The following is a 20,657-nucleotide window of genomic DNA, read 5'->3' on the forward strand; positions in this document are numbered from 1 at the left end:
TGGGAGTTTTTGCTGAGCTGTGAGGATTCAAAGAGATCTATTGATTTTATTTATTTATTTATTTAACTTAATATCTAGCTTCTGGCTGTGCTCCTGATTTTCTCCATTTTTTAAAAGGCCGTATATTCTGTGTAATAGAAATGCTCTTAGAATCATAGAGTCATAAAATACCCTGAGATGGAAGGGACTGACAAGGATCTAACTCCTGGATCCACACAGGACCACTCAAAAATCAGACCATGTGTCTGAGGGCGTTGTCCGAACACTTCTTGAACGCTGGCAGGATCGGTGCCATGACCACTGCCCTGGGCAGCTTGTTCCAGTGCCTGACAACCCTCTTGGTGAAGAACCTTTTCCTAACACCCAGCCTGATTCTCCTCTGTCACAGGTCCATGCCGTTCCCTCGGGTCCTGTCGCTGTCCTCAGAGAGCAGAGATCAGCACCTGCCCTTCCGCTCCACTTGGGAGGAAGCTGCTATGAGGCAGGCTGCTGAGGCCTCCCTCCCCTCAGCCTCTGCTTCTCTGGTCTGAACAAACCGAGAGACCTCAGCTGCTCCTCATCCTCTTCTCCTCCAGACCCTTCACCATCTTCTCCACTTGCACAGAAATTCTCAGCTGCATAAAGAAGCAGCGGATGCAGAAGGGTTAAGATCTTTTCTTGCCGCACGTTTATAGCCTCTTGCTTTTGATTGATCAGGATCTCATGTTAATAAGCTCTCAAGAAGGAAGCTGGAATCTCAGGAGACCGGAGGGTTTGTCAGGGTCGAAGCCGGGGTAAATTGCTGCTGAAGGTCACTCCAGGAAGGTGTTTTGCAGTGCATTCTGCCTTCTCCCATCTGCTTAGTGGGTCGGGGGAGCAGACAGCTTTGATTTTCATGAGTGGTCTGTTACCTCTGTGTGGTAGCAACTCGTCTTCCAACAGTTCCTGGGCTTGTCCTAAATGTAAGAGCTTTCTGGCGCCGGTATTTACTTCTCTGCAAGTAATTTGCATTCTGCAGCCTCCCAGTTCCCCCCACCCACCCGAGCTGTCCCATCCTCCTTCGGTGGGTTGGATGGGAGCTCGTCTGTGGCTGCGGGTGGTCAGACTGGGACTGTCAGAGAAGAGACCCACCTTCTATCGAATAATCCGAGATAATTTACCGTGCCTAGAAGAAGAAACAGGAAAGAGTCTCTCTCTCCCTCTTTCATTTTCTTTTCCTTTTTTTTTTTCCCCTTCTTTTTAGATTAACAAGGACAGAGCCGACTGCCTCCTTTAATTGTGCTCTTAAAACCCCTCTGGGAGATGTTGTTCTCAGCCAGAGCGTGCTGGGACTATGCTGACCCGTGTTTAGCCGATGCTTGTCACTTCTCATACGCGTTTCCTTTCCGCCCTGTTACTCTGACAGCGGGCGGCGGGCGCATCGTCTCGCTGGAGCAGAAAGGGGGAGGGAGCGGGGGCTTCTCCGCAGCTTTCCCTTACGGAAACCCAGCCCTGCCGCAGAGTAGGGGACCCAGAGCTACCTTCACCCCCCCCCCCAACCCCCCCGTCCCTTCTCCACGTCTCTATCGGGGCGTTTAAAAAAAAAAGAAGAAAAAAAAAAAGGGAACGGAGCGGCGGGGTGGCAGCGGTGGGTCGCAGCCCCCTCCCCCGGCGGCGCAGGTGGCGCCACGGCCTCTGGGTGGCGCCGCCGCCGTGCGCCCGGTAAGAGACGCGCGGGGCCGCCGCGCCGGCCACAGCGAGCGGCGGCGGCGGGGGCAGCGGAGCGCAGCGGAGCGCAGCGGCCGCCTCTCCGCACACGGCGGCAGCGGCGGAGCCGCGCGGGGCCGGGGCGCATCCGCGGCGGCAGCGAACTTCTCGCCTTCCCGTCGGTGCGCCCCGGTGCCCGCTCGCTTGGGAACTTCGGGCGTCTGATGAAATACCGGATTATGTTCCTGCCGAGCCGGGCTGCGGGGAGCTGAGCAGGGGAGGAAGAATGCGGGTCTATTTGATGGTCTTCTGCCTTACTTGCTGCACCGCGAACGGGCAAGTAGTGTACTCCGTCGCCGAGGGAACAGAGCGCGGAGCGTCTGTGGGGAACATAGCGGAGGATATAGGAATAGATGCGGCTGCACTTTCAGCCCGGAAATTTCGCGTGATCACCGGTTCAAGTAAGCAATATTTTAATATAAATGCAAGCACGGGGGTTTTATCTATTAACGAGCCCATAGACAGAGAGCAGATTTGTGAATTAAAATCTACCTGTCTTCTGAATTATGAACTTGTGCTGGAAAACCCTCTAGAGCTTTATAGGATGGAATTTAAAGTCCTGGACATAAATGACAACTCCCCCATCTTTCCCGTAAGTGAATATCATATAAATGTGCCTGAATTCCTGTCACCCGGGGCACGGTTTGCACTCCCCAGTGCCCAAGATCTTGATGAAGGTACCAACGGTGTCCAGAATTATACCCTGAATCCCAACGAACATTTCCATTTGGAAATACAGATGCGTGGGGAAGGCAGTAAGTATCCTGAATTGGTTCTGAAGAAAGCCTTAGACAGAGAGCAGCAAGCCACTCACAGACTTGTTCTTACAGCCAAAGATGGTGGGGATCCTGCAAAGTCTGGTGATGTTCAGGTCATTGTGACTGTGCTGGATACCAATGACAATGCACCAGAATTTGAACAATCAGTCTATAGGGCAAGTGTCTTGGAAAACTCCCCCAATGGCACTTTGGTAGTGGAAGTGCATGCTACAGATTCGGATGAAGGTCCCAATGGAGAGGTCATGTATTCATTTAGCAATACTACTGCTGCTGACCTACAGCGAATGTTCTTAATTCACCCGCACACTGGGGAGGTGACAGTCAATGATGTTTCAGCTGTTCAGAGACCACTCCTCGAGATGCTTATTGAAGCAAGGGATAAAGGGGCATTTGCTATGTCCAGCACAGCTAAGCTGCTGGTGGAGATCACTGATGTGAACAATCATGGCCCAGAGATAACAATTGCATCCCTTTCCAGTCCCATTCCTGAGGATGCTGTTCCTGGCACAGTGATAGCTCTGCTGAGTATTATGGATAAGGACCCTGGGGAGAACGGGAAAGTAACCTGCCAGATCCCTGATAACCTTCCCTTCCAGTTAAAACCTTCCCTGGAAAACTACTACAGCCTGGTCACCAGTGGGCTTCTGGACCGAGAGCTGATCAGTGGGTACAACATCACCATTACTGCTACAGACTTGGGCTCTCCTCCCATCACCACTCAGAAGACCCTCTGGGTGCAGATTTCTGATGTGAATGACAACCCCCCTGTCTTTGCTGCTGACACATTTGATGTGTTTGTGGAAGAGAACAATCCACTTGGTGCTTTTCTCTACCAGGTCTCAGCATCTGACTCTGATATAGGGGAGAATGGACAGATCTCTTATATGCTCAGGAATTCCACAGTTGCAGGCAGTGCCCTGGCCAGCTTTTTGTCTGTGAGCTTGGCCAATGGGAGCATCTATGCAAAACGTGCCTTTGACTTTGAGCAGCTTAGGAGCTTCTATTTCCAAGTGGAAGCCAAGGACAATGGGTCACCAGCTTTGAGTGCTGCCATAACTGTGAATGTTTACATCTCAGACCAGAATGACAATGCCCCAGCCATTCTATATCCTGTCGGCCAGAACGGCTCAGTGGCAGTGGAAGTTGTGCCCCGCCTGGCTGATGAGGGTTACCTTGTGACCAAAGTGGTGGCAGACGATGAAGACAACGCAGAGAACGCCTGGCTCTCCTATCATCTTGCCCACTCCTCTGATTCCACCCTGTTCCACCTGGCACCACACTCCGGTGAGCTGCGCACCACACGCTCCATGCGTACCACTGACTTCCTCAAGCACAAGGTGGTTGTGGTGGTGCGGGACCATGGGGACCCACCACTCTCCTCTACAGTGACTGTGGGCATCCTGCTGGCTGACAGTCTGCCCCAGGCTCTGCCTGACTTTGATGACAATGGGGAGCCACCACCACTGCTCAGTGCTACAAACCTCTACTTGATTGTTTCCCTTGCTTGTGTCTCCTGCATCTTCACAGCGTTCCTTCTCTTTCTTGCTCTTTCACGGCTGTGCCGCTGCTGGGCTTGTCGCCACCAAGGCTGCTGCAGCAGTAGCTGTTGCTGCCCAGCTGACGAGTATGAAAAGTATTGCTACAGTGTGCACATGCTTCCCAGCTCCCACCTCCCACCGGACATGCTGGAGGTCACTGGTGTGGGTAAACTGACTCATACCTACTTATACAGGGCATCTGTAGGCTTTGGGCATGGTAACAGCAGCATCCCAAATGGTGATGCTGGGAACGTTCCCAGTGGCTCAAGGTTACAGGTGCCAGGACCCTGCCTCCAAGTGCAGCAGGTCCAAAGTGATCGCTTGAGTGCTGTCCTCATGGTAAGTACTTCTTTCTTTTTTTTTTTTTTTTCCCAAGCGTGTAGCCACCTAGAAGCTCCTGAGGGTGTTTGCAGGAGAGCAAGTGTAATTTCATGGCACCTGGAGGAAACTTCAGGACTTTTTATATCTTTCCTAAAGCCAGGATCTGACTGAAAAGCTCTCTTTGGGTGGAACATGGTCATGGGATGATAAAAGAGAATTTCTGCCACAAACATTTAGGACATGCAGATATAGCTGAAGATAAAGAAATTGTAAATGAAAGGTAAATACCTTACAAGCTGTGCCATTCTATTCAGATAGCTAAGTAGGGTCATGATAAGAGTCCATGCAAGTTTCTGATTCATGTGAGGTTTTTACACTATATGGAGTCATTGATTTCTTTTCTAATTCCTGAGATTTTTTTCATTGAGGGGTGAGGGGTTTGCTGAGCCAAGATGCTGGTTTACAATGTGCAAGGTAGGCCTATGTTCTAACAGCAGGAATTCAATATCTAGCACCTCTTTAGAAAGTGCCATTTGTAGTGCTCATCTCTGTTTTAAAACAATCCACGTTTTGTGAAACTAAAATAACTCTCCTCTGACCCTTTGACCAATCTGTTTTCTCCTCATTACTGTTATGTCTTATTGTCATCACAGTGGAAGGTTACAAGGTGGGTTGTGTTGTAGGTTTAATCTTCTGTGTGTTACTGTGTTACTTTGTCCAAGATTCAGTGTTCTTATATGCAAAGTAACATTGGTTATATTTTTAATCAGTATTGTGCATCAACACATGAGGTATATTTTTGTGAAGTTTTGAGATGTTTTGCCTTCAGATCATCAGCTTTCTCTATTATGTATGACAGCAACTTATTTGTCTAGTTAGCAGCTACGGGCCATAAAAGCATCATTGTGACTATGAACCAGATGTATTGCTCAGGTAGGCTCAGTCATTTAATTTGGTTTATACCAAAATTAAACATATTATTAAAGAGCGATTTATTTTTTTCTTCAGTTACGTCAGCTTTTGATGCCTTAGTTTAAGCAACTGGGGGAATCCTGATCTTCAGGGAAAAGTTTCTGAGACTCGGTGCTCCAGTATGTCTCATGTTCAAACATTAGGAGAAATCAGGTGTCAGTTCTTTTAGGATTACAGAGTTGTGACCAGTGTTGGCTCCGTCCAGGCCAATGTTCTGTGGTAAGAGCGATTCCAGATGTTCCCAAGGCAAATGTGAGAACCCTTGGTAGACAAACATGGTATAATACGCTACCCGCAGTTGTTTTTATCCAAGTAAACAATTATTAGAGATTGTACTAAGTCTGTAATCATGATATTTATTTTCAGTTCTGAAATCATTATTATACCTTTTAATACTTAGAAATGGCCAGTCCTATTTTGAACCTAGATAAATGGGTAGCTTCAGCAACTTCTTTAGCTAATTGAATACATATTCAGCTTTACTGTATCTGAAAAGCACTTCCTTTTATAACTCTTGAATTTCTGTGTAGTGATTTTAATAAGTCTTCCCTTGTTCTAGAAAAGGTTCCTTATTTGCCCTTAACCAAGCAGTTAGTTTATCATGCCTTCTCTTATTCACCTGCTGACAAAGTGATATATATATATATTTCCCTCTTTTCTGAATATCTTTCACACATAAATTCTACTCTCAAGGAAAGATCTTTTCTCAAATGTATGCTATTTGATTTACTCCTGATGGTCTACCTAGAATTTAACCAGTCGTAACCAGTTTTAAGTCTCTATAGTGACATGTCTCACTACGCAAGGGGGTGGAATAACTAAATCTTGCAAAAGCAGAAGTGTCAGTGCCTCTCAGTAAGAAACTAGTGTCCAAGTAAACAGCAGTTGGCAGTATCAAAAGAAGAATTTGTACCTGAACATTTAGTGCACTTTAGGGATGCTGTTGATTATTCTGAGGATCTGGGAAAAAAAAAAAAAAAAGGCTAAGTTAGTACCTTTAAAGAGGTGTAAAACGTCTTTGGCAATCTCTTAAGTGAGTCATCTTCTGCCAGAATGCTAATATTGTCTTATAAGTGTATCCTTGGCTGGAGAGTAGATGATAATTGCAAAAACTTTCATAACAAAGGTGATATATATATATCAATTATTGTCTTTGTTCCTATTGAGCAAGATCTTGAAGCTCAGGTTACTAACATATTAGTAGACTGAGTAATAATAAAAATGCGAATGTATCCCTGATCTCTTTAACAGGAATAACCAAGTGCGTTTCATTACATCTTGCTGTATTTCAGTCCTTCAGGTGAATTTTTAGACTTGAAATGTGATACACCTTTTTAGGAAATTTTCATAGTAGGGAAAATAAATTCCAGATTTTTTATTTTATTTTATTTTTGGAGGGGGGTGAGGGTGGGGGCAATTTTCTTTCCTTAGCTCCTATGTGCAGAGATAGAAAACTGTAGGTGTGACTCCATGTGGGAGGTCCAAAGCCTATGCATTAACTGAGTGAGCAGAAGAGTAAGGGGCAGAGACTTTGAAAATTTATCTACCCTTAGAAACAAAATTTTGTCAGTTATTAAATTGGTGCTGATGAACATAGTGATTTGTTTACTGGATATTCAAGTATATGTATATATATATACACACACACATATATGCATGTATATAATTTACATGTACTGCATTCAGCTCTGGGGTCCCCATAATAAGGACATGGACCTTAGAGCCACCACAGAGTGGATCTAGAGGAGGACCATGAGGATAATCAGAGGGCTGTAACACCTCTCCTATGAAGACAGCCTGAGAGAGCTGGAGAGGATTAAATTAAAGAAGAGAAGGCTCCAGGAAGATCTTATACCGGCCTTCCAGTACTTAAAGGGGGCCTACAGGAAAGGTGGGGAGGGACTCTCTAGGACTCTATAGCAGGGAGCGTAGTGACAGGACAAGGGATAACAGTTTTAAACTAAAGAGGGTAGGTTTCAATTAGATATAAGGAAGAAAGACTTCACTATGAGGGCAGTGAGGCATGGAACAGGCTGCCCAGAGAAGCTGTGGATGCCCCATCCCTAGAGGTGTTCAAGGCTAGGCTGGATGGGGCTTTGGGCAGCCTGGGCTGGTGGGAGGGGTCCCTGCCCATGGCAGGGGGCTTGGAACTAGACGATCTTTAAGGTCCCTTCCAACTCAGAACATTCTGTGGTAAATTCTGTTGTAAAAATGGTAAATTATTAAAATCGGGTGTGGGTAGAAGCTGCAGTTTGTGTACTTTCATTTCTGTAGCTGCTTTAGTTTCTCCAAGTTTTAAAATAAAATAGAGTTAAGTTAAAGAGATACTTGAAAAATAGTTTCCAGCTATCTGAGGTGGAAAAGAGGACTGCTACTTGTTCTTGAAAACTGTTCTTTATTCCAAATCCCTATGGTCTTGAATATGATTTCTATGCAGAAATATCACAGTCACTTTTTTAGTGATGAATATTTTTACTCCTTTTATGTTAAAATGAGAGGATTTTTTTTTGTCATTAACCAATAGAAATTTCAATAACGAACAAATTGTAAGTTTGGGTGTTGACTGAATTTTGTGTTTAAGTGCTTTCAGACCAAATCATTTGGAGTTACAAATATAAACATTACATGATCCTCTGAAGTGAAAGGAGGCCACATTCTATTACTGCCTAAGAATACACATGTAACAAAAAGAAAACATCAAATACTTAAAAGACATTGGGAGCAACTCCTTTAGTTATAAATCAAGGCACCAGGAAAAATTCCAAAATTATAATTTAAGCAGAACTTAAATCACAAATTTAAAAAGTACATTTTGTTAGGATTATAAAATGTAAGATTATAAAAAAATATTTTTTTAGTACCTGGAAGATAGAAAAATGTCTACATATACCAAAAGTTAGCTGCAGTTCCCGGAATTAAATGTATTTTCAAAATTTAGGTTTGTTACTTTATTCGTAGTACTCTTTTGCTTCTGGCTTAAATGACAGGCTTGAGTGCTTTTTACGTATACAGAAGTGTGAGACCATTTTATGCCTTTACATCTTCTATTTAGGTTAAATCTAAAAATAGAACAATGTATGGCTGTAATAGCAATACAGTGAACAGTAACTGCATATCTTTCAGTATCTTGCTGTCTCTTTGTTCAATGTAGCGTATGTGACAGCTAAGTGAAAAGCATCTTACGCTGCAATGCTACTTTGCTGTGTTGGAGACAAAGGCATTGGTGGCTTTACTGACTATAGGAAACATTAGTTCATTGAGTGTTTTCAGGGTCATGATGTGGCCATGGATTTTTAGTCTTTTTGTCTGCTTGTTTTGTCCATTGTGTACATAAAAGGCCTGTAAGATATTTGCAGCTTCAGAGTGGGGTAACTCCTCTGTGATTTTGCAATCAATATTTAGGTTACATTAAAAAATAGACACAAATTTAGCAATGGAGAATATTTCCTTGTAAACTGTAATGGCAGTGGAATAATTTTACACAAGGTGTCATGCATTTCAAGTGACAAAAATGGACGCACTTACTTTTTGACAGTAGCCTGCAATCTGTGCCGAACTGCTGCAGGCTAAGCATCAGTGGCTTACTCACACAAGTAAAGACCAGCCATGTGAGTTAAGCCCTCCCTGCATCTCATTCTGATGGGACCGTGCCTCATAACATGGCCAAATATAAAAGTAGAGCTACCTTACATTTTTTTCCTGTCTGAACATGTCCAGAAACAGCAGTCTTATGTCAACATTGTAAGAATTCTGTTGTGTAGGCAGATTTCTTGGCTACAGAAGTCAGGCTTGGAGTCTGGCCAAGAAAATCTTAGAAACAGTGATAGTTAAAGAAAATTCAGCAATGGAAATTCAGTAGGTTTCCCTCTTCCTGACCACTCTTATTATCTTTCATAAAGAAGAATGCAGCCTCAAAGTTCAACAACAGTGTGTTCAGAAAAGGCTACAGATGCCTAAGCTGAACTTTTGCATGTCTGATGTTTGCCTCGCAGTTCTATTTTTTGTAGTGGAAGGGAGAGTGACAGAAGGAGTAGCTTGAGACAAAGGCATTGAGGAGATGTGAAGAGTAATGTGTCTGTATTTGGAGATGTTTAAAGGCAATGATGAGTGGGGAAGCCTAAATTATGAACTGGGCTGAGGGAGAGTGGATGTGAGTAGTACAACTTATGTGAAAGCATAAGACAAGAAAACACCGTTTGGATCAAGTCCAGTCCTTTTTTATATCAGGCATCGTTTGATCTTAAATCTTCACATTTAAAAATTTAAATTTTACTTGTAAAAATACTCCTTTTAATTGCAAAATTCACTATGTTGTGCTGACTATTCCTGTTGGAAAGTTATTCTTCCAAGGCCTTGAAAAACTCTCTTCTGACATCCTGTCAATAGTTATTTGCTATGAATTTGTAGATGCTTGTTCTTGTGCCAGCAATATTCTTTTAATAAGTAGTTGTTGTCCCTCTTCATGGCTTGTTTTCTTCACAGCTTAGAAAGCAACCACATTTTTCTTAGGCTTTACTTGACAACAGATCAACCTCTTTTAATTTTTTTTTCTGAGGTCATCTCTGTGCTTGTCTGATCATGCTAATATCCCATCTCTGTATCTGCTCTTTCCATGTGGATATATATTTCTTGCAAAGTTGTGTCCAGAATTATATATATTTCCAGAAGGCCTTTTACACAGTGATAGGAATACGTCCCTATCCAGGGGATAGAAAATACATTGCCTGATACTTCTTGAGATGGCAGTTATCTTCTCCATAGTCGTAATGTGTTGATTGATTGGGCTGGAGAACCTCTCCTATGAAGGAAGGCTGAGAGAGCTGGGGATGTTCAGCCTATAGAAGAGAAAGCTCTGGGGTGACCTTATTGGAACATTTTAATACTTAAAGGTTGCTTATAAAAAAGATGGGGAGCAACTTTTTGCTCAGGCAGAAAATGACAGAACAAGGGGGAATGGTTTTAAACTAAAAGAGGGGAGATTTAGATGAGATGTTAGGAAGAAATTCTTTTCTTAGAGGTTGGTGAGGCACTGGAACAGGTTGCTGAGAAGCTGTGGATGTCTCATCCCTGGAAGTGTTCAAGGCCAGCTTGGATGAGGCCCTGGGCAACCTAATCTAGTGGGTGGCATCCCTGCCCATGACAGGGGGGTTGGAACTAGATCATCTTTAAGGTCCCATTCTGTGATTCTGTGGTCAGTCAGGTAAGTATTATCACAAGACTTTGATGGTGAGGTGGAGGGGGGAAGGTTGGTTCCCAAGATGGTGTTTCTTCTGCCTAACTTTGTCCGTGGAAATGCTTGATGTTTGAGCCTTACACATTAGAAAGGCATAGCTACCTGCTGAGAGTATCTTATACTGTCTTAGACATCTTGTCTCTTTTTGCTGTGTTTAGACATAGTCTATAGACAGCACTCAGACAAGATGCACAATTTTAATTGTCTGAAATTATGTGGGAGTCTGTATATTGGGCTGTTAGATGTCATTCATTTCTGTGATGGGTGTCAAGTTGTTCCTGCAGTGAATCACAAAGTGGCCAAGATTGGAAGGGACCTCTGAAGATCATCTGGTCCAACCCCCCTGCCAGGCAGGATCACCTAGAGCACATTGTGCAGGATGGCATCCAGGTGGGTTTTGAATATCTCCAGAGAAGGAGACTCCACAACTTCTCTGGGCAACCTGTTCCAGTGCTCTGTCACCCTCACAGTAAAGAATTGCCCTCTCATATTCAGCCGGAACTTCCTGTGCTTCAGTTTGTGCCCATTGCCTCTTGTCCTTTTACTGGGCACAACTGAAAAGAGACTGGCTCCATCCTCTCGGCACCCTCCCCTCAGATGTTTATACACCTTGATGAAGTCTCCCCTCAGTCTCCTATTTTCCAGCCTAAACAGACCTGGTTTTCTCATCCAACCCTTGTACAACAGGTGCTCCAGCCCTCTGATCATCTTTGTAGCCCTCCTCTGGACTTGCTCCAGTAGTTCCACGTCCCTCTTGTACTGGGGAGCCCAGAACTGGGCACAATACTCCAGGTGTGGCCTTACCAGGGCTGAGTAGAGGGGGAGGATCACCTCCCTTGACCTGCTGGCAACACTCTTCCAAATGGTGCTATATGGTTGTCTTCAGCAAATAGTACAATAGCCCAACTACTTATGCTATCATCCATTTGCTTAGAGTTAGACTTGCTGTGGACTATTTGAAGTCACAGTTAATCAAAAGATTGACAGCAAAAACCCAACACCAGAACTGAAAAGAGAAGCAAGCAGGCTCATAGGAATTACAAGATTCAGTTGAGGTTTTTAAAGCAAAGAAAAGGGCAGGACAGAATCTCGAAGACTTGATACTATCAGAGGCATCTGGAGAATAAAAGCAGATTTGACAAAGCAAGTAGGAAATAAATATCAGAGAAAGAAGGTACATTAAGAGAAAAAGGAGAGATTTTTACTCTCCAGCCTTTGAGCAGTGTCTCTAAAAACATATTTTTGTTCTTTGGATTCTTTCTTGTTCCAATGGGATGATATTTTTTAAAAAATTATTATTTATTCTGATCGGTTATTTCTTCCATCTCTCCCTCGGCTTGTCCCAGTCTGATGGATATTTTCTCCCTGACACCTTGTTTAGAGGCTTTTCATTTGTTTCTTGCTCTGAAAAAACTGTCTTCTCAAAGTAAAACACCTTTATATGATTGGTCTGCAAAATGAAAGTTTATGATGTTCATTTAAGAAACATGGGCGTGTTGGTTCCAAGAAATTCTGTTCCTCATCACTTGCCAATTCCTGTGTAGGGAGCAGGAGCTGAGGAAGGTATTTTTACAGTTGAATGGGCTCTTCATCTTTTGTACTGCATAGTTGTTTCTTACTTGTCTTGGGGATGCACTTGAACTAGCTGTCAGTCTCTGCTGTGTAGACAACAGTTATATGGGGATTGGAACAATATCCTTATGGTTAAAGCAGTTTTCATTGCATGATATTAAATTCACAGGGGTGTGATCAGACCTACAGTATTAAGGCATAACGCCTGATTTCAGACTTCTCATTTTGTGAGATCCCATGAATCCAACTACAAGAGAGATATAGAGCTACTGGAGAGAGTCCAGCAAAGAGCCACTAAGCTGGTTAAGGGACTGGAGCATCTCTCCTTTGAGGAAGGACTGAAAGATCTGGGACTCTTCAGCCTAGAGAAGAGAAGGCTCATGGGGGAGATCTCATTAATGTGTGTAAATATCTGAAGGGAGAGTGTAAAAAAGATGGAGCCAGACTCTTTTCAGTTGTGTCCAGTGCCAGAACAAGAGGCAGTGGGTGCAAAGTGAAGCACAGGAGGTTCCCTCTGAAAATCAGGAAACACTTCTTTACTGTGAGTGTAATGCAGCACTGATATAGGTTATACAGAGAGGTTGTGGAGTCTCCCCTTTGGAGATGGTCAAAAGCCATCTGGACCTGGTCCTGGGCAGCCTGCTCTGGGTGGCCCTGCTTGAGCAGGGTATTGGACCAAATGGACCCAGATGTCCCTGCTAACCTCAACCGCTCCATGACTCTGTGATGCCCTTAATAGAGGGGGTGTGATGGCTGTGCCCTACTGTACAGAGCTGTAGGATGATGAGGGACAAATACTGCAGCTTCTAGGATACAGACTGTATCCTCCAGCAGGATTCCCACTGGAAATAATACTCTTGGGCAGTTCCTAGGAAAGAGTGTGGTGCTGGGCTGCAAATGTGTGAGATAGACAGATGTTGCTGAAGTGTGAGTAAATGCTTGTGGACTACAGAGATAGAATTTAAAATTTTGTCTTTCACTGTTTTTGTTTGTTTGTTTGTTTGTTTTTTCCTTTAAGAGACTTAACAAGTTTAAGCCTTTGGTTTAACAAAATTGAGAGAACAGCAGCTAGAGGAAGCAAGCCATTTTAAAGTTACAGGATTTGGCAGAACTTCTGGCTTTTGTGTTTGTGTCTACAACACTAGTCAAATGTCCCTGGATATTTGTTGCTCAGTCAAAGTTAGTGCAGTGGAGATTTAAAAATAAATGAGTTTGGAGAAAAATGAGTTGATGGAAAAAAAGTTTTTAGTGACTGCATACTCTGTGAGAGGATGATCATAAGATTTGTGATGTCAAGGAATTTCTATCTGAAAATTCACACACAATGGACTTCTAGACAGTTTTTTTTTATATATAGCCTTCTGAATTATTCTTTTTGGAAAGAAAAGAAAAAAAATCTAAATTACACATTTGCTTAGAAACAGGTTCCTATGTTTTTCATTTTCATACACCTTAAGATACCAAACATACCAAAACCACAAAAGATCTGGCATTTGGTTAGAAAGAGCTACAGAATTTAAGCAGCTTTGTTTAGGAGAAAATGGGAAATTTATGAATACTGGTTAAGCATCAGCACTTTGCTGCTCAGGGTAATTGATTAGTTGGTTGTTTAATGAAAAAATCTAGTGAAAAGACACAGATCTTGCAAAGAACACAAGAATTGCTAAAGGTGCTGAAACAGGACTGATTTAACATATTGTAAACTCAAAAGACCCTTGCAATGATGCAGGCTGAGGTGTTTAATTTTTAGAAGGATTTCAGATTTTTAGCCAGAATCCCATTTGCTTGCAATTACCCATTCTTCCTCTATCCCTCACAGCCTTCAGTCTCCCCCTCCCCCAAAAGAAAAAGAAAGTCTAGCCAAATTAATTCAAATAATCTTAATTCTGCTATATATATCAGCCTGCTATTTATCTCGTACAGGTTTACATTATGAGGAAATCCACAATGTTTCAGAAATCATTAAAATGTGATGTTGTAAATGTACTTTCTCCTGTTGGCTCATTTTATTTCTTTGTAAAACCCTAGTCTCAGGCAGTTTGGCCTGTATCAGTTTGGTCATCAATATATCCCTTTAAGTGAATCCTTCATTTGTTTTTGTTTGTTTGTTTGTTTATGAGTTGAGCAATCATGGATACAGTGAAGATAATTGAACTCTAAAGATATTTGTTTTCAATCAAATATTGCCAGGAAGGAAAGCTGGTGATAAAAGATTTCCTCCTTCCAGTCAGAGAAGAGATGACTGCCTCCTTCTCTCACTTTTTTTTGAAGTAAAATCACACTAGTAAATGACTTGTCTAATCTGAATTGTCAGCTGGAATACCTTCAAAGGATTTAGGGTAGTTGGTTTTGGACTGCTGTTTGCACTTTCATCTTTGTTTGTTTTAATTATATTATATATTTGTCAAGGGATTAGAATTGGTGAGTTCCTGTCTCGTCTTTCACAACATCACGCTTCTCTACAAGGCATTCAATCTCTTTAATGCATCTCACCTTATTTGAAAAACTACAAGAAAAATTAACTTGAGTTAATGCAGAACATGGAAATATGCCAGTTTGATCAGGGTCAGAGCATAAGTGTAGAATACATGTACACATTGAAGAATATTATCATTTTGGAGCTCTTTGTCTGGTGAGGCCTTTTACTATTGCAATGATATGTTTCAGGAAACAGCTTTTCTTCATTCAGGCTGCTCAAAGAGGAACTAGATTATTCTGGAAAAAAACTGAACTCTGAACTGATGGGCCTGGAGCTCTAAGTCCCCACTGCAAGAAAGAATAGCCCAAATCCAAGTGGTCCTCTTTTGTATTGTTTATATTGTCATCTAGGAAACGGGGCCAATGTTCTTTAATGTAGCTAATTTAGGTTCTTGTGAAACTTTGGAAACAGCCATTGTTGGAGTTCAACTTGATTTAAAAACAAGACAAAATAAAAAATGTGAGAGAGGATCTAATAGTAGTCTTCCACTACCTAAAGGGCATTGCAGTGACAGAAAAAGAGGAAATAGTTACAAGTTGCAGGAAGGGAAATTCTTGCTGGACATGAAGAAGAAATTGCTTGTTGTGTGAAGGGTACAACCCAGGGACAGGACCCAGAATGGTGCTGGGATCTCCATCCTTTGAGGTGCTCAAACCCTGACTGGGCAAAGGCCCTAGGCAATCCAATCTACTCTGCTTAGAGTAGAAGATGGAAATAGAGAGCTTCTGAGGTCCTTTCTAACCTATATTTTTTCCTGTGATTCTTTGCAATGTGGCAAAATGTAAACATTTAAAAGTTGTTTTAGCCTTTCTGAAAATGATGCCATTTTAAAAATCTGCACTGGGTTTACAGGGGTTCCTGATGTCTGTATATTTCCCAACATATGCTCAAACTGTGAAAGACCTGAAATTCGTGCCAGGACATCTGAACTCCTGTCAGATGCACAGCCAGTGGCTTCTGCTGTTATGAATCTTAATGCTAGGTTGCACTGAGCTGTCTCCAGCAGTGACTAAAGTGAAAATTATAGTCAAGTAACACAAGTTTAGGAAGCTCTGCTTTGCCACACAGCCATGTGAACCAAAACACATGTACCTAGCTTTAGGCAAAGTTTCAGTATCTGAAAGTAGCTTTGTACTTTTGACTGTAATCTCAAGTTCTCTTTGTGGTGGTTTTACCCTGCTAGGCAGCAGATGTCCACCACAACTGCTCTCTCACTCCCCCTCCTCAAAGGGATAGAGGGAGAAAATATGACGAAATGGGTTCAAGGTTTGAAATAAGGACAGGGAGATCACCCTACAATTATCATAATGGGCAAAACAGACTCAGTATAGGGAAATTAGAGAAATTTATTGCCTAACAAGCTAGACAAGTTGAGAAACTCAAACTAAAAACACCTTCACCCCCCATCCACGCTCTTCTACGTCTTTCCCCCACGTGGCACAGGGGAATGGTGAATGGGGGCTGCGGCCAGTTCCTAATGCTTTGTCTCTGCTGTTCTTTCACGGTCACTCTTTGCCTCTGCTCCACGTGGGGTCCCTCCCATGGGATGCTGTCCTTCCTGAACTGATCTTGCATGGGCTGCCCACAGGCAGCAGCTCTTCAAGAACTGCTCCCATATGGATCCATACCATGGGGTCCATCTATCAGGAGCAAACTGCTCCAGCACGGGTCCCCCATGGGCGGCAGCTCGCCCCAGACCCCCTGCTCCTGCGTGGGCTCCTCTCCACGGGCTGCAGCTCCGGCCCGGGGCCTGCTCCTGCGGGGGCTCTCCATGGGCCGCAGCCTCCTCCAGGCCACATCCACCTGCTCCAGCGGGGGCTCCTCCACAGGCTGCAGCGTGGAGATCTGCTCCGTGTGGGACCCATGGGCTGCAGGGGGACAGCCTGCTCCACCAGGGGCCTCTCCACAGGCCGCAGGGGAACTGCTGCCACGTTCCTGGAGCACCTCCTGCCCTCCTTCTGCAGTGACCTTGGTGCCTGCAAGGCTGTTTTTCACTCTTCTATCCCAGCTGCTGTTGCACAGCAGTTTGTTTTTTTTTTTCCTTTTCTTAAATCTGCTCTCACAGAGACACAAACAACATTGCTCATTGGCTCATCTCTGGCCAGCAGCAGGTCCTTTTGGAGCTGGCTGCAACTGGCTCTTACCTGACATGGGGCAGCTGCTGTGCTCTGCTGACAGAGGCCACCCCAGCACCCCTGCATCCAAAATGTTGCCATTTAAACTCAATACTCTCTTTTGAAATATTTTTTTTTTCCTGCAGTAGAACAAGTATTTTCTAGAAAATAGAAAACATTTATTTTAATAACTCAGTCTCCACAAGAGGTCTATATCTTACCTTTAAATTAAATTTCTTCTCTCTCTCCTTATTAAATGAGGGTTCATAGGATAAATCAGCAGTATATAAATGATGAGCTTAATTAGTTGAATCAGCTGATGGCCTTCTGCACTCAGGGTTCTAGGATTGCTGTAAGCAGGGAAGAGGAGAGATGTTCCATGGAGTGGTGTCCTTACTCAATGAGGAGGTGTGGAAATGGCTTTTCTGCAGCTACTAGTTTGTATTGTGTTGTATAAGAATCTGTGGTTTATATGCTACATCTTATAAGGAAATCCTACTCTTCCCTTTAAATGCTCTTTCTGCTGGCAAATTCACAGCTTCTGTTACTCTGTCTTGGACCTGTTTGTAACTCTAGCACCCAAGTAAAGTTGATGGAAAGGGATTAGAAGCAATCATTGTAATCCGCTTCAGTGTTTGGAAAAAAACAATTATGAATTTCATAAGAAAGATGGTGAAAGGAAATGTCAGTTTTCATACATGATACATGCAGAATAATTTCATCCTTCTATGTATGGTATGATTTGGGTATAATTTAAAAGGATACATTATGTGTTGTGTTTTTTTGTTTTTTTTTTTCTTCTGAGTAACATTTTGTGAATTTGTTGCAACCAGCACATAAGAAGCATACACATTAATGTAGTAGAGATATCTGCCAGATTTGACATACCAGTAAGATTAAAGAACAAGAGAGAGGGCTGGTTTGTAGTGCACTTAGTTTAAGTATCATTCTAATTTAATATAAAATTCAGTTTACTGAAAATCATTGCTAATACTCCAAAATGAGCGTGTACCTACCTAGACCTATGCCTGCACTGTACTGTTAACACTAATTAAGAGGTAGCTTTATTTGTGATGGTGGCCACTGCACCTGTCCATCCAAACTGAAGTCCTGTAAGGGGTTTTTAATTCCTTGTCCCTTCTATGAGATACTATGGAGGTTTTTGGAATAATTCTGAAATCTCCTTTAAAATATGTAATGATGGTAATATCAGCCATAAATTTCCTTTGTAATGCCCTTTTGAATGCTTACTTATTTACTTGCAAATTGATTTTATAAGAATTTATTCTTTCATTATTTTTTTAACAATCTTGTGGTCACTAATGCAAAGTAGATTTGGGACAGAAATAAATACTTGAGCACCTGCAAGCATCTTTCACCTCACTTCACAGCCTGGGGTTTATTATCTGAGATTACACTATTGCAAAACTCATGGAAAAGTTTAACTTTTATGTTGGATCTAGTATTCAAGATTAGACAGCTTGCAGCTGTCAGTGATGCTCTTCTCACATTAGAGAGGGAAGATGTCCTTTTGTTTAATGAGACAGCACTTTTTTCTGGACACAGAAGACTTAAGGAGTCATGATTGCCATCTCATGACAGTCCAAAGCATTGAAAAAGGCAAAGACATTCAATTTCAAAAACCTTTAAATGTCCTTATTTCCTCCTAACTGATTCAGTAGAACAAAAGTCAAGATAGAGCAGGAGTATCAAAGAAGTGAGTTAAAATAGCTGTACATTGTATTTTTTTTTCCCTCTGAAAACACTGCCATATTTCTTCTCATGTATATAAAATACATTGGATCTAAATAAATCACATTCTGGAAATAAGAGATTTTGGTGTGCATTCTGGAAGACTTCCATAGCTTGTGACTATTTAAAATGCATTAAAATACCAAACAAGTATATATTACACTGTCTCATAATACACTTTGTCTTGCTGTACCAGGGGCTTCCAGCCACCTTCACAGAGGTAGGAGAAATATGCTCTTTATCAGCCATGATGCTGTACAATCAGACTGTTCCTAATGAATGTTTGGCTTCTGCTAATGCACAAGCCTGGCATGCTTCCAATAAAGCTGTGGGAATTTTATATATAAAATTGTTCTGTCTGAAAGACACACTTACTATTATAAATAGTGTTGGGTTACTTAATACAGTGCATTTTTAATGTAATATTAATTCTTCTAAAAGGAATGTTTTTCAAAATACTTTTACAGAGAGAGAATGGATAGTAGTAATTACCGTATATAGTAGCATCTTGTGTTCAAGCTGCATTTGCTTGTAGTAGTAGACCTATTTTGTTTATATGGAGGACATTTTGCTCTAATCATATGTGTCACCTGAAGGGAACTCTGTCACTTCAGCAACAGATGAAAGGAGATTCAGAAATGTGAGCAACTTTCTAATTATTGTTGTTTTGTTGTTGTTTGTTTGTTTGTTTAATGAAAGCAATTCAAATGGCTAACTTGGAGTTAGGAACTTCTGTATTTCCATCTCTTTCCATTATCGAGTGAAGGAAAACCTTTCAGAGTTCCAGGCTGTGTTCATACCACTGCTTAGTATAAAAGTGGTCTGATGCTATTCATTATAAAACCCTCTAGGCCTCTTGAGTGGTGATACATGTGAACCGGGGGTTGCCTATTAGCCAAGTTTGACTGAACAGTTTGGTCATTTCTCAGGCTGAGAGTGGTGAAAAATATTCATTTTGCCTGTAATGAAAATGCGGCTGAACTTTCCATTAAAAGCTTTGGCAAGGCATATTTTGGAAAAAAGACTTGATATTTGTTAAGAAATAATCTTTGTGTCATGTTAGGTAGCTGTTGAGGTCTCTCCTCAAGTTGGCTGAGTTCTAAGCTTTTGAGAAATTCTTGTTCACTGAACTTGTTAGACCCTTGCAAGTCCTGCCAACACAGAGCCCCATTTCAGCCAAGAGCTGGCAGGACCTTCTTGTAATTGCAGTTGTCTACGTGTGGCCCAGATCAAAGTTGGAGCTGGAGCTGAGAATGGAAACTGAGAACAGGAAGACTGGGAGCAAAGGAAACGCGATGTCCAGGCCAGGACCAGGGTGCAGGGAAAGGGAGAGTCCCTAATGTCAGTGCAGAAGGTACAGGGATGCATTGCATAGGAGCCCAAATGATCCCATGACCATGTCCAAATGCCTTTTGAGTATTTATAAGGAGGGAGACTCCACAACCTCTCTGGACAACCTTTGCCAGGGCTTGGTCACCTGCACAGTAATGAAGTGTTTCCTTATGCACAGGCAGAACCTGTGTTTCAGCTTGTGCCCCATGCCTGTTGTCCTTGTCAGTCACACTAATTGTTAAGGATCTGGAGAGTGTGAGAATTTTTTTTAGTAATATTATCTGACTAAAGACCTTTCCAAATTGGGATGATAAGGAAAGGTATGGAGATAAACATACAGAGACATAAAACCTGACCAATAAGCATTAATGAAGACAATAACCAGAAACAATGTCAGTCACAAGGACTGATGGGCTATCAAGAAATTGCAGGCAAACTAGAATTTTGCAGCAGTTAAGGATGTAACCTGAGGGTCCTACAGACAGTGGTCTGGGGGGCCATAGTGTGAGCAGTGTGTCTTTGCAGCGAGCACCAAGCTTGACCAGCTGGTGAACAGGGGACCAGTGGGATGGGTTGGGGCTGGGATCCAGGCATGGGTGCTGGAGGAGACAGAGGGGCTGTTCTGGTCCTCAGGGGACCTGAGACCATGTGTGTGCTTGTGAACCTGGAGAGTGCTGTGTGTGTGCCTGCACCAGTGGCTTCTTGTCCCTGCAAGCCCCAGAGGAGGGGATGTCTGTTGGAACTTGTGATTTATCTGGGTCCTGTGTGTGGGTGCTGTTCAAGGCAGAGCCATGTTTGTGGCAGTGAGTGTTACCAGCCCCATGTGCTTCTGTTTACCTC

General features: G+C 42.7%; 1 protein-coding gene across 3 annotated transcripts in view; it reads left to right on the plus strand.

The window, feature by feature from the left end:
* The window catches only part of LOC106049464 (protocadherin alpha-C2-like), a 110,371-nt gene that overhangs the window by 26,684 nt on the left and 63,030 nt on the right, over positions 1-20,657 (plus strand). Inside the window, exon 1 of one of the 3 annotated variants that reach the window (XM_048055120.2) lies at positions 1,636-4,381. The exons of the other annotated variants lie outside the window; for them this stretch is intronic. Within the exon in view, the coding sequence (XP_047911077.2) occupies positions 1,952-4,381 (2,430 nt within the window). The 5' untranslated portion in view covers positions 1,636-1,951. Of the gene's footprint in view, positions 1-1,635; positions 4,382-20,657 lie in introns of those variants that run through there. 3 annotated transcript variants of the gene reach the window in all.

The sequence above is a fragment of the Anser cygnoides genome, chromosome 14 (genome assembly GCF_040182565.1).
Source record: "Anser cygnoides isolate HZ-2024a breed goose chromosome 14, Taihu_goose_T2T_genome, whole genome shotgun sequence".
Lineage (NCBI taxonomy): Eukaryota > Metazoa > Chordata > Aves > Anseriformes > Anatidae > Anser > Anser cygnoides.